Consider the following 17,240-nt stretch of genomic DNA (forward strand, 5'->3'; position numbering starts at 1 on the left):
TGAAGTAAAAGAACATTGGTCTCGATTATGAAGTGTTCCCTCCCACCCTTCTCCACCTAGGACAAGCTAACAGGCCTAACCCCTGCCCTGCCACACCTCTCATGCACATGCTACACACACATTCCCCCTCTGACACTGCTTTCATTTGGGCGTGAAATAGATTCCTACTGTCTGCCAGAATGCACCACCTATCTCTGGATGTGATTCTTTTTTTCCTTCCCTTTTTTCCTTTCTGTGTGCCACACGTGTACCCTTTTGTTCTCGTCCCCAGAAACACATTCCCGGGTGATTATGACCGAAAAATGATTTGAAATCCCACAGGGACTAATATTTTATTTGACAACGAGAATTAGGTCTAAATAAGAAACACATGATGGTCCTAACCTTTTTAAAACAAACCACAGTCATCCCTGGAATCCCCAGGAGAAAGGCATGTTCATGAAATTCCTTCATAACTGGCACACACACACACACACACACACACACTGAAAGTGTGAGAGAGATTGTAGTATAAAATATTAATACCTCCTGCTGCCACATGATTTTACATGTCCAGGAGCAGAAAGTCTGTTTTCAGAGAGGAAAGAACTGAAGTTATGCAAAATGTTCTTGTTAGAGCAAGTAATGAAAGTAAACCCTGTCTACGATCAGTCAACAAAAGCTGTATAATTTAGTGTTTGCCAAGTGTCAGCTCCGTAACTCTGTCATAATTTGACACATTATTTGGATCATAACAGTTTGCAGACACTTGGATCTCCCAGCTATCTGGAAGAATCATCTATAAATCTGCAGAACTGATGGTGATGGCTTTGACTTGTGGTTCGAGTAAGCAGGTAATGACCTTTTCTAATCAGACACTAAATCACCTTCAGCCTGCTACTCACAGACATTTCAAAGACGCTAACGAGGCTAAAGCCATCCAGAGCCGGCAGCCTCGGTATGAGCAATAAGATAAGATAAGATAAGATAAGATAAGATAAGATAACCTTTATTAGTCCCACACGTGGGAAATTTGTTTTGTCACAGCAGGAAGTGGACAGTGCAAAAGTTATGACGCAAAAATTAGAATACAATAAGAATAAATACAGTACACAACTGTACAGAATAGAATAAAATAATATACTATATACAGTAGAATAAAATAAAATAAAAATATACAATAAGATAAAAATAGAATACGAATGCTATATACAACTGAGTAAAAATACAACGATGCCAGAAAAGATTATTGCACTTAGTGTTATTGCATATGTGTGGATGTGTGTGTTTGTTCAGTTAAAGTCTTTGTTGTGGAGTCTGACAGCAGTGGGGAGGAAAGACCTGCGAAATCTCTCCGTCCCACACCGTGGGTGCCGCAGTCTCCCACTGAAGGAGCTGCTCAGTGCTGTCACAGTCTGCTGCATGGGGTGGGAGATGTTGTCCATCAGGGATGACAGCTTAGCCGCCGTTCTCCTGTCACTCACCACCTCCACTGGGTCCAGAGGGCATCCTAGAACAGAGCTGGCCCTTCGGATCACCCTGTTCAGTCTCTTCCTGTCCCCAGCAGAGATGCTGCCGCCCCAGCAGACCACACCATAAAAGATAGCAGAAGCCACCACAGAGTCATAGAAGGTCTTCAGGAGTGGGCCCTCCACCCCAAACGACCTGAGTCTCCGCAGCAGGTACAGCCTGCTCTGCCCTTTCCTGTAGAGGGCGTCTGAGTTACGGCGACTTCACTGACTTGGAGGAGTACACATCATCAGTGTCCAGCTATATCAACAAGTGCACCGATGACGTCACTGTCTCCAAGATCATCATCTCACGACCCAACCAGAAACCGTGGATTACTGCGGAAGTGCGTGCACTTCTAAGGACCCGAGACTCTGCCTTCAAAGAGGGAGATAAGGTGGCGCTTAGAAGAGCGAGGGCTGAACTTTCTCGGGCCATCAGAGAGGCGAAGCACGCACACGCCCAGAGAATCCACAACCACTTTAAGGACAGCGGCGACACACGACGCATGTGGCAGGGCTTACAAGCCATCGCTAACTACAGGACGACACCACCTGCCTGTGACAGTGACGGCTCCCTCCCAGATGTGCTTAACAACTTCTATGCTCGGTTCGACAGGCAGAACGACGTGGCAGCGAGGAAGACCACCCCTCCTCCGAACGACCAGGTCCTGTGTCTCACTACAGCTGAGGTGAGGAAAACTCTACGCAGAGTCAATCCACGTAAAGCTGCTGGACCAGACAACATCCCAGGCAGAGTGCTCAGAGAATGTGCTGATCAGCTGGCAAATGTTCTCACCGACATCTTCAACATCTCTCTGAGCAGTGCCGTTGTCCCCACGTGCTTCAAGGCCACCACCATCGTCCCCGTGCCCAAGAAGTCTTCTGTGTCCTGTCTCAATGACTACCGCCCTATCGCACTTACACCCACCATCATGAAGTGCTTCGAACGGCTCGTCATGAGACACATCAAGACCCTGCTGCCCCCCTCACTGGACCCAATGCAATTTGCATACCGCCATAACCGCTCAACGGACGACGCCATCTCCACTGCACTCCATCTTGCCCTGACACACTTGGACAAGAAGGACTCACACGTCCGAATGCTGTACATAGATTTCAGCTCAGCATTTAACACGATCATCCCCCAACAACTGATCGGAAAGCTGAGCCTGTTAGGCCTGAACACCTCCCTCTGCAACTGGATCCTGGACTTTCTGACCGGAAGGCCTCAGTCAGTACGGATCGGGAACTGCACCTCCAGCACCACCACACTGAGCACTGGGGCCCCACAAGGCTGTGTGCTCAGTCCTCTGCTGTTCACACTGCTGACTCATGACTGTGTAGCAACACACAGTTCAAATCACATCATTAAATTCGCTGATGACACGACCGTGGTGGGTCTCATTAGCAAGAACGACGAGTCAGCGTACAGAGAGGAAGTGCAGAGACTAACGGACTGGTGTAAGGACAACAACCTGTCTCTGAATGTTGACAAGACAAAAGAGATGGTTGTTGACTTTAGGAGGACACGAGGCGACCACTCACCGCTGAGCATCAACGGCTCCTCTGTGGAGATCGTTGACAGCACCAAATTCCTGGGCGTACACCTGGAGAAGGACCTCGGCTGGTCCCTCAACACCAGCTCCCTGCACAAGAAAGCCCAACAGCGTCTCTTCTTTCTGAGAAGACTGAGAAAGGCCCGGCTTCCACCACCGATCCTGACCACCTTCTATAGAGGAACTATTGAGAGCATCCTGAGCGGCTGCATCACTGTCTGGTTTGGGAGCTGTGCCATATCAGACCGCAAGACCCTACAGCGGATAGTGGGAACAGCAGAGAAGATCATCGGGGTCTCTCTACCCTCTATTGAGGACATCTACACCACACGCTGCATTCGCAAAGCCACCAGCATTGTGGCTGATCGGACACACCCCTCTCACACACTCTTTACACTCCTGCCATCTGGAAAAAGGTACCGAAGCATTCGGGCACGCACATCCAGACTGTGCAACAGCTTTTTTCCACAAGCCATCCGTCTCCTCAGCAAAAAGGGACTGACTGATAAACACGCACACACACACATACACTAACATTATCACTCAGCTTAACTCAAATACCTCAAAACATTGAGACTGGACTGACTAACCAACACAAGCGCAAACACACTGACCTACACCACCAAACCATCGCACACACCAACCTGTAAATGCTCTTTTGCACAATATTATTACTAGATATATTATATATTATTATTTTTTTTGCACTAACTTGTCTTGTAGCACCTTGGTTCCTGGAGGAACGTTGTTTCGCCTCACTGTGTATTTTTAAACTGTATATGGTTGAAGTGACAATAAAGTTGAACTTGGAACTTGGAACTTGGAGTTATGAGTCCAGTCCAGTCTGTTGTTCAGATGAACACCAAGGTACCTGTAGCTGTCCACAGCCTCAATGTCCATACCCTGGATGTTCAGTGGTTGCAGTGGAGAATGCTTGTGCCTGCGGAAGTCTACCACCAGCTCCTTGGTTTTACTGGCGTTGATCTGGAGGTAGTTCAGCTGGCACCAGTCCACAAAGTCTTGAGTCAGTCCTCTGTACTCCTTGTCGTCCCCATCAGTGATGAGGCCAACTATTGCAGAGTCATCAGAGAACTTCTGCAGGAAGCACTGGGTGGAATTGTGGGAGAAGTCTGCAGTGTAGATGGAATCAAAGCAGTTATAGCATTTACAAGTGAAAACAGGGTTGATGTCCTTTTATCTGGTGAAGTTATACAAATACTGGAGAATGATGCCAAGTGGCGGAGGGCTTTCGCTTTGGTGGCCTCAGAATCTCATCTCTGATTTTTGCGGATGATGTGGTTCTGTTGGCTTCATCGGGTGAGGGCCTCCAGCTCGCACTGGAACGGTTCGCAGCCGAGTGTGAAGCAGCGGGAATGAGGATCAGCACCTCCAAATCTGAGGCCATGGTTCTCAGCCGGAAAAGGGTGGAGTGCCCACTCCGGGTCGGGGATGAGTTCCTGCCCCAAGTGGAGGAGTTCAAGTATCTCGGGGTCTTGTTCGCGAGTGATGGGAGAAGGGAGCCGGAGATCGACAGACGGATTGGGGCTGCAGCTGCAGTAATGCGGACGCTGCACCGGTCCGTCGTGGTGAAGAGGGAGCTGAGTGTAAAAGCGAAGCTCTCAATTTACCGGTCGATCTACGTCCCTACCCTCACCTATGGCTACGAGCTGTGGGTAGTGACCGAAAGAACGAGATCGCGGATACAAGCGGCAGAAATGAGCTTCCTCCGAAGGGTGGCTGGCCTCTCCCTTAGAGATAGGGTGAGAAGTTCGGCCATCCGGGAGGGGCTCAGAGTAGAGCAGCTGCTGCTCCACATCGAAAGGAGCCAGCTGAGGTGGTTCGGGCATCTGACAAGGATGCCCCCTGGGCGCCTCCTGGGTGAGGTGTTCCAGGCATGTCCCACCGGAGGAGGCCCCGGGGCAGACCCAGGACACGCTGGAGAGATTATATCTCTCGGCTGGCCTGGGAACGCCTTGGTATTCCCCCGGATAAGCTGGAGGAGGTGGCTGGGGAGAGGGAGGTCTGGGCCTCTTTGCTTAGGCTGCTGCCCCCGCGACCCGGCCTCGGATAAAGCGGATGAAAATGGATGGATGGATGGATGGATGGAGAATGATGCAAGTAATTTAAATGACTTTTGTTTAAATAGAAATTGCTGCACCTGCTTTGGTTTGATGATGACACAGTTTTATTCTCTGCTCAGAATAAAACTTGGTTCTATCACAAACTCACTCCACAGGAAGCATCGGGATTCGGTATTTTGCACGTGGGCTGCAGGAATCGAACCACTGACCTTCTGACCAGTAGATGAACACTTGTCCTCCAGATGCCTCCACAGAGTCCTGAGGGAGGAGGACTGCCTCATGATGATGACTTTACTTTGAAAGTCTAAGGAGACTAGATTTTATTTTGGTAGGCTTGTGGCTGAATTAATCCACCTTTAGGAAGCCAGATGTGAGCTTTCGTCATCTGCGGTTCACTATGTTCCTCAGTCGTGCAGGATGACGGCGTTATCCTGCACCTTACCACCCATACAGCGCTGTACACATTCAGACCACCGCACATTGTCAGGATTATGTCACAGCTGCCCTGAACTAACATTTCATTTTCAGTTTCTGTAGGTTTTAATCCACCGGTTTGCTCAAGCTTTTTAATCAGTTATTGTTATTAATTTTTAAACAAGCATCTCACAAAAAGCTGAAGAAAAAGTAAAACATGTTTATTTTTAGACTAAGATTACACTTGTTTAATTGACATTTAGTAGCTTGATTGTTTTCAGACTTCTCAACAAAATCCAGGTATAATTAATAAAAATAGACTTTTTATTTTTCCCAAAATACTTTTGTTTTCTTGTTTTTATGGTCTGATAAATTTGTCCAACAGCTAAAGTGATCTTTTTAATCTATTTTTACATCTCAAAGTACTTTAATCCCCAGAAATGGGCCTCTGAATGTATTATAATAAATTCCATGCAGCTGATTATAGATATGAAGAACTACTAAACTTTCCTAATTTGCTGGAGGATAACCATTTGGACTGTGTTCTTTTTAATCCAATAACAGCAGAACTCCGGTAAGACTGGGAGAGAGTATATGCTCTCCAAATGCGTCACATCCATTTGTGAGTAATGATAACATCATTGCTGAACTTTGATTATTAGATTAGATTTGGTCAACACATTGAGGGATTCTATTCCCATACAATGTGCATTTGTGGGTACACGGATGGAGCAGATGAATGTGTGTGGTGGCATGTGGTCCCACTGCGTGAACACGGTTTTAGAAGTTTCCAACACTTTTGGCAGTTTCACTCTGAAGCACAAGGACGTTTCTGTCTCTGAATCTTTAACGCAGTCATTGGTTGTAAGATTGTGGTTTATATGATGAAATGAGTTGGATCACCGGCGTCTCCTCCTCCAGATATTTTGCTGCTGCTGTTGCAAAGACGACCTACAGTTTAGTTTTTTCATCAAGATTTTCATAAGAAATAAAAACTTTTCGAATGTGAATTCAGTCTTTCACTTTTTTACAAAACACGACAAACACAGAGTCTCAGTGACTGTTCACTGTGATTCATCAGCATTACTGGCAGAACAGTAACTTTATTATAGCAGATCTTATCTGCTCTGCCCTCCTCACCATTTGAAAGGAGCTTTCAAATGGTGAGGAGGGCAGAGCAGAGGGGATGATTTTTTGTTCTGCCCTGTGGACACGAGCTGGACGAAGAAGAAAGAGCCAGAAGACCCGGAGCGGGTCTTCTGGCTCTTTCTTCTTCGTCCAGCTCGTGTCCACAGGGCCTGTGGTATTGCTGCCTGTTTGCAAAGAGATAGAAGGACCAGCCAGATGGGTTTTACTCCCTCTCACACACACACGCACGCACACACGCACACATACACACGCATGCACGCACGCGCGCACGGGCGCACACATACACACACACACACACACACACACAGATTGCCTTGAAGATAGAGACACAAATGATTTTTTGTTCTGCCTTATTAAACCACTCACAAACTTTTTCTTAAGACGCACATCCTCATGTTGAACTTCTCAAACAGATCAGATGTCAGAAAAAAAAATACACTAACAAGAAAATTAACAACAATTTGTTGCAAATATTATTACAAGTTCAGAAATGCAGAGACTTTCAGTTTAATTCATGCTCTAATTTCAGGCACAGCATATGCTGCTGTGTGACTGAACGAAACTCTCCACACAAACTCAGACTTTGGGGTCAGTTTCTTTGTGCATGGTGCCATCTTGTGGAGACAAGAGTCAGCAGCAGGGTTAATTCGGTCTGTTTGGTCTCATTGTCATCGTTCTGACCCCTCACAGACTCACAGACCGGACAGACAGCGCGCCCCTGATGATGTTTAAAAGTCGTCAAAGCGCAAGTGGAGCTTTTCAGATAAACTGCAAAAATAAATTTCCCTCGTACGGTCCCGGTAATTTTTCTTATAAAGATGATGAAGCCTTATTTCTGTACCATTATTTAATTCCAGAGGGTTTTGAGTTGGGTTTTTGTGCCCTTGTTGACTTGTTTAAATGTGTTAAGGTTTCTTTAAGCAAACAGTATTGTTAAAGTTCTTCATCATGACTGAGCCAAGTGTCCTCTTTTTTGGAAATCAAACTATGGTCACCCTAGTAAAGGCCACTGTTGTAAAAAAAACACCCGGGTATCTGAGCCTAATAACACTTTATTTGTTAAATCTCTCTGGGTAAAATAACAGTAATATTTCCCCAAGATGATCATCAGACAGCTTCCACTGTTTAGCTCTGCATTAGCACGCTACACAGTGCGTGTTATACCTGTGCGTCAGCGAATAGAAACACAACTGTATGAATCGTGCTCCGGGAGAAACTGAACTTATGACATCATCTTAGACCGACCCACGCATCCTGACCTAAAGCAAACAGCTGACTCTGTTTGCTGGATGATCCAAATCACCTGCAGCAGCCAGAGTCCTCACACCTACACAGACATGTGACCACAGTACTGCAGTAGGGGAGACCGGGGATAGTTGTAACATTTTTGACATTTCTGTCTGTAGCTTGGAGATCTTTTAAGGTAGTGGATTCAAAATGTAATGCAAAGTATTTACATGTCTCTGCTATTAAATAGTGCAGCTATTTTCTCTGCAGCACAATTACCCATTGCATGGTATGCTCTCAAACACAAAGAGTGAAATGTTACAATTAACCCCATAGTCTGGGTTAGTTGTAACATACCCCGGGGTGAGATGTAACACAATGAAATAAGGGTACTGACAAAATCTTAAGATGTAATCTATTTTATTCAACACCTGAATGCACTTATAAACATTTATGTAGCTATTTGTGTGTTTGTGAGTGTGTGTAGGAGTGTGTGACAGAGTGCAGAAATATAGATTTTGAACATACTGTAACAAAAACTTTTCACCAACTGAATTTTTCAATAATTTTGGTTGGCCTTCATTGAGTCTTCATTGGCTCGGTGGGGATTATAACCGACAACTCTTGCCACATTTGAACATAATAATTAACCTGAAAAAATGTAGCTGTGCACCAGCTTCATCAAATGAACTGTATGTGTTTCTGTCAAGTTTTTAATCACCATCAGAATCACAGTGGTGACAGATGTATGGCTGTCCTGGAGTGCAGGCCTCATGAGCCCACAGTGCACAGGTCAGGCACTTAACCCAAGCTTCTTTTGGCTTTGAGTTATTGAAGTTTTCCATGCACACAATACAGAAATTCTCAGCAGCATCTGAGGAATCTGTGTTGTCCTGTTCAGTGTTATTCATTTTCTGATTTTTCTTTCGTGATGTGGAAAGCTTGGATTGTTTTAGGTTTGTGGGAGTGGATTTGCCTTGTTTCTGGCACAGCCTCTTCTTTGGAAAACTTATTTTCCTGCTTCTCTGGTCTGCTTCAAGGGCCATCTTAACTGGTGTATCAGTGAGTATTGCTGTTTGTTTCCTTTTTCTTCCCGTTGAAGGGGTTTTTCTAGGTCCAGCTTTTGGTAAGGGTCGCACATCTTCTGGGTTAAAGCCCAAGGAGGTCTGTGGGTTTTCATCACAGCCTGATGAGGGAGCAGCTTGGAGGTCAGTTGGGAGACTGGAGATGTGAGCATCTGGAGGAGTGGTCATGTCGTCAGCTGTAGGACTGGTGAGATGAGCAGCAATAGGAGCGGACTGTTGGTCAACTGGAGAAATGTCCATATGGACTGCTGGAGAAGGACGATCTGTGACCTGTGATGGAGCAAAGTCACTGTCCTCAAATATGTTTGGATTGTATGGCCAAATTCCACAGCACTGGAATCCAGCCTGTATATTCTTTGGTGTAGCTGCTGCTGGAAGTGCCGTCCTGACAAGACCTGGTATTTCATATATTGTTATGGTCTTTCCTGGATTCATTCTCATCCAGGAATCACTTGCACTGTTCACCATCTTTTTCAGTGGGCCATAAACACTCCTGTCAAGTGGTTGGAGTTTGTGACTGCAGTGAGGGGGAAATGTGAGCATCACAATTCCATTGCTCTTGCAGAAGTCAATGGCTGCAATTGACAGGTGTGAACTGTGGTCATCCATGAGAAGAATCACTTTTCTTTCATTGCTGACCTTGGTGTGGTTTGCAAAGTGCTTTAAAAAGATGAGGAACTCTGTTTCTTGCATCCATCCTGACTTATTTCCACTGCCAATACTTCCTACTGGCCCATCTCTGACAAAGTGGTCTGCATAACGTATGCGTGGGAACACAAACATTGGAGGAATTGTGTTGCCAATGGCATTAACTGCACATGCAAGGGTGACCAGTGAACCTCTCTCTGCCGATGTCATTGCACCAACTTGTTTAGTGCCACGTTTTGCAATCACTCTGTCCGGGGTTTGCACAGTTGTTATGCCAGTCTCATCAATATGTCATTTGCTGTTAAGGTGTGTCTCTTTAGCACTTCATCAAATTTTTTGAAAAACATTGCTACATTGTGTTGATTAAAACTGGTGGCCCGTGCCAGACTTGTAGCCTCAGCACTTCTAATGGACAAAGTTGGGTTTCGTTTCATGTAGGCTGAGAACCAGTCTGGTCCAGCCCTTGAGAATTTGTCCCATGACTTTGGATATTTGCATCCATGTTTCACTGCAAGCTGATATGCCAGTTCTTTTACCTGTAATTTTAATCACGAAATATGTTAGTATTTCTGATATACTATATTTTAAATTGCTACCATTACAAATTTCTAACTTTCCCTTGTCTTATCCTTTATTGCTTCCTATCTGCTTACCTCACGTGGACATAGTCCATAAAATGCATCTGCAGCTCTCATCAGGTATTCTGTTAATTCCTTCTCTTGTTCATCAGTGAAGACCTTCTTTCCACTATGGTATCCTACACGTGGGAGTTCCATTGATCCCTGCTCTTCCACCTTCTTCCTCTCTTTACAAAATCGGTGCAAAGTGACATGGCAAATGCCATACAATTTTGCCACAGATCTGGTGGACTTTCCCTGATTTCTAACATCATTTGATGCTCTCTCCAAAATACTGAGAGGCACCCCTCGGTCAGTCTGTCTTTTCCATGACCTAGGCATACTGTAATTCAAAGAAAACAAAAAAATATGAGTTAAAGTAATAGTGGGGTAAGTTGTAACATTTGCATGGTTGTTACAACTAACCCAGGCTGTTGCTGTTACAACTGACCCAGACTCCTATAGCCACGATCTAGCTCGCATTACAGCTAACACCTAAAACATTAGCACTAAAGACATGCACAGAATATATCCCCATAGACATACAAATAACATAATTTAAGTTTGATGAGTTTAACTGCAAAGCAGTTAGTGCTATTAGAAAATGAAATAAAGTCAAAAAACTTACTTTTTGGCATACAAATTAGTTTCTTTCTTCTAAAATTGTCTGTGTTTGTCGAAGGGTGCTGATTTTTCACCAGTGATAGAAGAACTGAATTGCGCATGTACAGAGTGAATCACATGATTTGAAACTTAGCCCTGATTGGAGAAATTAGAAGTGTTACAACTGACCCACGTTACAACCATCCCCGGTCTCCCCTACTGAAGTCACTTCTTTGGCTCCCAGCTCGACGCACAATTACTTTTAAAATCCTTCTGTTAGGTCGTAAAGCTCTCAGTGGTTTGGCTTCCAGCACCTCGCTAACTTGCTCAGTGTCTATAGCCCAGTCACACCTCTCCGGTCATCAGCTGGGGACCTCTTAACTGACCCCAGAATTAGATCTGTGTCCTGGGGGCGCTTTCACCCTGGCCCTGAACGCTGCTCTGACCTGAGGTCATAATTGTGTGTGTGTGTGTGTGTGTGTGTGTGTGTGTGTGTGTGTGTGTGTGTGTGTGTGTGTGTGTGTGTTCCTTTATGCTGACTGTGATAAAATTGCCATAATTTCGAACAATAAGTAACATGTATCAAAGGCTTTGGGCCAAAGTCAGTTATTTTAAGCATTTTCTAAATTAGAAATAATTCAAGATGTCAGAGGAACTAAGAGTCTGAGACCAGAATCTCACATTTTATTCACCCCGTGAATTTAAGTGAATTTGTCATTTTCTTTAAGACTGTGAAGAATTTCAGTCAGTAAGACCTTTTAACGGATCTCAGACTTCAAAAAACGTTTATAGGAAACAACACTAACAAGTGCTTCCAAGCAGACACAGATTTGTTGGTCAGTTGTTAAATATCAGAATAAAATCTTCTGACAGGTTGGGACGTGTCCACGGGTAGACGGCCAGCCACAGCTCATGAATTTCCCGTGGGAGGACGTCCCCCGCCAGATTTCCACTAACCCGGCGATATGAGTATGTACCGTGCAGTCAGCGTGCAGTACATGGTGTGACTACGGTGTGGCAGCACATGCAAAGACATGGCACCTTACACAACCTCATTACCAAACACTGAAGGGGAGTTCTGTAACATGCAGCAGGAGCAGCCTGTGGTCCTGACTGACGGTATGTAATCAGCAATCAGACAGAAAGCAGGAGGGATTTCGTTTCTGTAGCACGTCTCACAGCAGAGTGAACACATTTTATGACTCTTTGAAAACTTTTAACTTTGCTGTTTTTTCTGCAGTCGCTCTGAGAGTTTGCGCTGATGTTTTTCCCGTCAGTAGATTCGCCCGTCAGGTCAATAATGATTGTGTGTTGAGTGTCGAAGTTGTCATCTGTACTGACAGAGGGGTTTCTTTGGTTTTCTGACTCAGGATCTTTCGGGGGGAAATGAAGTCCTTGATGTGCCTCTTGGCCTCTGTCAGGGCGGCCTCACCTTTTCCTCTAAATTGTGGTTCAGTGCGAAAACGCACAAGTGTGGAGTTTGGCAGCAACACAGCGCAATGTCTCCAAATTACGCGCGGCACAGACTTGAAGCTGATGAGCGAAGCTGCGGTTCCACTACTGAGGAAAAGAGATACTGGACCGAGCTGGGACCGGACTGGAAGACGCACAGCACCTCAAAAGGCACCAGGAGCAGCCCTCTCTCCGTACATCCCATATACCAAACCACAGAGTAAAGCAGCTGCTCTCTTCGATATTCAGTCTCTGTTTGAAGAGGATGTCATCGCTGAACTGTGCTCCAGGCTGCAAGCTTTCCCCCGCAGTGACAGGGCAGAGGGGCTGGCCTCTTTACTTGGAGCATGTGTTGAGTTTGGCCTGGAAGCCCACAGCCCTCCAGTCCTCACACTGATGAATGAGTGCCTGGAGCTGCTCTCCAACAGGGACATCGGGGTGGCACAACTCTGCCGCCTGGGTGAGGTGGTGTGCGCCCTGGAAGGCCGCCGGTCACGCGTGCTGACAGAGGTGTTGGACTGTGTGTGCGCTGCTGTGGAGGAGGATGTCGTCTCTCCCAGTGAGGCTGTCATGGTCTACTCCCTGCTGACGCGGTTTTGTGAGCCTGCCAGCCAGCAGCAGACCCGAATCCTGTCTGCTTTGCACACAGACACACAAAGGCTGGTCCACCGGCTGAAAGCCGGTCAAGTCAGTGATATTCTGCAGTCCTTGTTGAAGTTACAGCAGACACAGGTAGACACAGCAGCAGCATCGTCCTTGATTGTCTTTGATTCGTGATGACAAACCAGCTGTCACTTAAACATCCACAAATTTTAATCTCTGTCATTTAGGAACCACAATAATAATAATAATATTTAATGCTTTTACACGAAGTAACGTGAGAACATATAATACTTGTTTCACAGGCTGTTTCCCTGGTGCTGAGGCTGAGTCACAGGGCATCGCGGGTCTTTAAAGCTTTTCGTGATGATGAAATCATGAAGGTACTCACTGCTTTAATGACTCTGGAACAGCATGATGGAGAGCTCGTGGCGGCTATGGAGAAACACTTGCCAGGTGTGTTTTTTATAGTTTTATTATACACTTAAGTCAGTGCGTCTGTGACTGTTCTGATCAGATTTCACTATTTGTGTATTAAAAAATAAAAGACCAGAAAATAAGTTTTCATTCTGTCTCAGGGAGGCTGGAGAAGTGCGATCCAGAGCTGATCGGTGCCATCGTGGAGTATTGTGTGCAGATGAGGTGCCGTTCTGAGCCACTCTTTGAGGCTGTGGCTGAAAACTTTGTACGCCACGCTGAGAACCACACCACCCTTCAGATAGCCAAACAAATTGTTGCGATGGGGAGGCTCAACTACCTGCCACAGGTGAAGGTTTTCTCATATTCTCAGAGTTTATAAACAGATCATATGTTTTGCATATTTATTACAAATCTGCTGTAATGTGTCACTGCTCTGTTCCTCATCAGTGCTCCAGCCAGATGTTTAAGAAGCTGGAGAGCATCTTGTCAGAGAGGTTTTCACAGTTCCAGCCTCGCTCGCTGGTTGACGTGATGCACGCCTGCATCCACCTGGAACGCTTCCCTCTCAACTACATGACCAAAGTATTCAGCCCACACTTTCTACAGAAGCTGCAAGGTACGCGCCGGGCTTTTATTTCAGACTGTGAAAAGCAGGAGGAGAGGAAAAAGTCTGTCACTGTTCATTTTTGGGTGTTTCCATATTTCCTGTCTGAGAGGGATGATGTCTGTTATTTGCTGCTTAAACACTCTGGCTGAGAAACACTCTTCTGTTTCCTTAATCTAACATTTTCACTTGTTGCTGTCACTTTATTTTAGTGCAGAAGTATCTGTTAGGTGTCAGCTATGGTAAATGGTCTGTATTTGTATAGCGCTTTACTTGGTCCTAAGGACCCCAAAGCTATACACAATCATCCACCCATTCACACACTGGTGATGGCAGCTACAGTGTAGCCACAGCCGGCCTGGGGCGCACTGACAGAGGCGAGGCTGCCGGACACTGGCGCCACCAGTAGGCGGTAGGTGAAGTGTCTTGCCCAAGGACACAACGACCAAGACTGTCGGAGCCGGGGCTCGAACCGGCAACCTTCCGATTACAAGACGAACGCCCAACTCTTGAGCCACGATCGCCCCCAGCACCGTGGTGTGATGGTTACACCGTCAGCTCACAGAGTTTGTATGTTCTCACCGTGTCTGTGGAGTTTCTGCTCTCCGGCTTCCTCCCACAGTCTGAACCACCTGATGCTTGTTAGGTTCATTCTAAATTGGCTGTAGGTGTAAATGGTTCATGCACGCTAGGATAGGCTCCAGCCCAGCTTTGAATCAGACAAGTGGAAGAAAATGGATGGATCTTAGTTTCTCTGCTAGCTGTCAAAAAATAGAAAACAACTTCTTTACAGTACAAGAATATATTGCACATATAACTGCATGGACTTTGTATTTACCCACAAGGCTACGCGGTGTCTCTGATGTAAGCTCTCTGTGTCCTGCAGCACAGGGGGAGCCACTGGACAAAAACACACTGGGGCAGCTGACACAGCTCCACCTCTCCACCATGTTAGAGTGCACATACTACTGGGTAAGAATCTGTGAACAGGGTTATAATTTTTCATACTGTAAACACGAGTTCTGACTGTCAGAGGTGAATTATAACCACAACGCTCTCATTTAACTCGAAAACAAAAAGAAGGCGTTGGCTCCTCGATAACAGGAGTGATTCGTCTTTACTGCTCTCCTCGCCAGGGTCCCAGACTGCCCTTCTTTCTTCACGTGAAGAGGTTTTCCTCAGCAGGCCAGGCCTTTGAGACACCAATGGAACGTCTTTTATACAAACAGGTCAAAGGTCCTCTAGCACAGCTGCTGGGGGGCACATTTTACTCCACCAGAATGATTCATGGTGGATACACTATAGGTAAGCTACAACAGGACACGTGACACATCATCACAGTACCTGCAGCTCAGGTATTTGACTTTCATGCTTATTACACGCTCACTGGACATTTTGTTAGGTACAGTCTGGGTTGGCCCCCTCGTGCTGGAAAGTTTCCTCAGAGATTTTGGTCACCATGTGAGCACCACACAGCTGCTGAACATTTAGCTGCACGTCCTTGATGCCAATCTGCCAATCTGTCACATCCCAAAGGCTCTCTGTGAGACTGGAGGCCTTTTTAGTAAAGTGAACTCATCATCGTGTCTGAGATGATTTGAGCTTTGTATCCTGTATCCTGCTGGAAGCAGCCATGAGGAGATAGTACATTGTGGTCATAAATGGATGGACAAGGTCAGCAACAATGCTCGGCTAAGCTGTGGCATTTAAACGATGTTCAGTTGGTACTTAAACACACCCCACACCACTACACCGCCACCAGCAGGCTGAACAGTTGATAAAAGGCAGGACGGATCTATGCTTTCATGTTCTTTACTCAAATTTCTGGATGTGTTATTCTCCCCTGATATCAATAAAACATATTTACGCAGAGACCTGCTCCGCCCTCCTCTATTTCAAACCTCCCTCTGTAAACACTAGAGATGAGAAAATGTATAATAGAAAATACTCAGAGCAGCACGTCTGCCCCCAGCAACATAACACCTCCAAAGCTCCTTGGCTCACCTTTCTTTCTCATTCTGATGCTCAGTTTGAACTTCAGCAGTTGTCTGTAAGCCTGAAAGCACTGAGGTGCTACCATGTGATTGGCTGATTAGATATGTGAGATAAGAGCTGTAGCCCGTGAGTGTATTACCTGCGTGCTGGGATAGATCGTGTTGTGACGAGAAGTTCGTTTTTTCCATTTCTTCCTTTTTGTTAAGATGTGGAGATTTGCCTGGATGAGAGTGGATTTGTTCTGCCTCCGTCTCAGTGGGATCACACTTACAAGAGGTAAGAACTGATCTGGCTCTGAGCGTTTCAACAAATTTCCAATAAATTGTAAGAAAATGTGCCTCCAACCTGTGAGGCTTAAACATGCTTTAGATTTTGAATCAGCTGAAAATGTGAAGCCCTGTTTTGTTTAAAACAACAATTAAGTGAGTAATTAAGCTTTTCTTCATGTGTTGTGCGCGTGTAGAGTTGTGTTGTGTTTGGATGATCCAAACCGTTTCTGCACCAACACACGACACCTGCTGGGGAAGGAAGTCACAAAGAGACAACACCTGCAGAGGATGGGCGCGGAGCTGGTGGAGGTAAGTGTGAAAAACCCCAGAAGATACTCGTGAAACTGAACGGTTGCAACCGGATAGAAAATGTAAGAGTTTTGTTTTGTGGTTAGAAGTTTCTTCTTTGTAAACTGAGAGGACCAACTTAAACTTAATGCTATTGTTGCTCATTGAAATGAACTGTTAAATTCTCTTTTTGGCATGTTAACATCATATCTTTAAAGTTTTATATTTATTGTGTTGGTCAAAAATGTCAAAGCTGATCTGTATTTATTTTCTTCCTCGTCTCGTCGCTCTAACAGATCCCTTACTTTGAGTTTGAGAAACTGCAAACTGAAGAGGAACAGATCCAGTATCTTCACGACAAGATCTTTCCTGCTGTATCCAAGTTTAACAATCAAGCAGCGAACCAGTTAAACCAAAAATCCACAGTGAGACAAACCAGCTTGTAATGTGCTCGGGGTACCAACGATACCAAGAGGCCAAAACCTGAGGATCGTGAACACAACAGCTGAATTTGCTGGCAGTCTGTTTGCAAGGATGGACAGACTGACGGGGAGTACTCTGTAATCTGTTACTCTCATACATCCGGACACGGTGTCAGAATGTTGGATTAGAGGATTTATTCCAAAAATGTTTCTTTACTGTTCTCATATAACAAACTTTTACCTGAACTTAAATTATACACATCCCTTCCATTAAAAGATTTTCTCAAACATTGTTAGAACCTATAAGTAATATTTGAGAT

The 17,240-nt window shown here is 45.4% G+C and overlaps 1 protein-coding gene across 1 annotated transcript; it reads left to right on the plus strand.

The window, feature by feature from the left end:
* Positions 1-836: 836 nt before the first annotated feature.
* LOC146616669 (uncharacterized) lies at positions 837-16,944 on the plus strand. Its single transcript, XM_085374330.1, has 13 exons — positions 837-937; positions 1,690-2,661; positions 11,892-11,989; positions 12,111-12,203; positions 12,327-13,054; positions 13,228-13,378; positions 13,501-13,688; positions 13,790-13,958; positions 14,833-14,918; positions 15,083-15,251; positions 16,148-16,217; positions 16,405-16,519; positions 16,795-16,944. Exons 1-13 carry the CDS (start codon positions 837-839, stop codon positions 16,942-16,944), a joined length of 3,090 nt encoding a protein of 1,029 aa, XP_085230456.1.
* The last annotated feature ends 296 nt before the right edge of the window (positions 16,945-17,240 follow it).

The sequence above is a fragment of the Diplotaxodon limnothrissa genome, linkage group LG16 (genome assembly GCF_057381915.1).
Source record: "Diplotaxodon limnothrissa isolate DT_005_m linkage group LG16, D_limnothrissa_male_GT1.1, whole genome shotgun sequence".
Taxonomy (NCBI): domain Eukaryota; kingdom Metazoa; phylum Chordata; class Actinopteri; order Cichliformes; family Cichlidae; genus Diplotaxodon; species Diplotaxodon limnothrissa.

What these genes read in the sequence shown, in the direction of transcription:
- LOC146616669 (XM_085374330.1), top strand. Translation starts at nt 837, where the DNA reads ATGACCTTTTCTAATCAGACACTAAATCACCTTCAGCCTGCTACTCAC. An exon ending in TGAAGTTACAGCAGACACAG is followed by an intron (nt 13,055 to 13,227) that starts GTAGACACAGCA and finishes CTTGTTTCACAG; the next exon opens with GCTGTTTCCCTGGTGCTGAG. An exon ending in TGGGCGCGGAGCTGGTGGAG is followed by an intron (nt 16,520 to 16,794) that starts GTAAGTGTGAAA and finishes TCGCTCTAACAG; the next exon opens with ATCCCTTACTTTGAGTTTGA.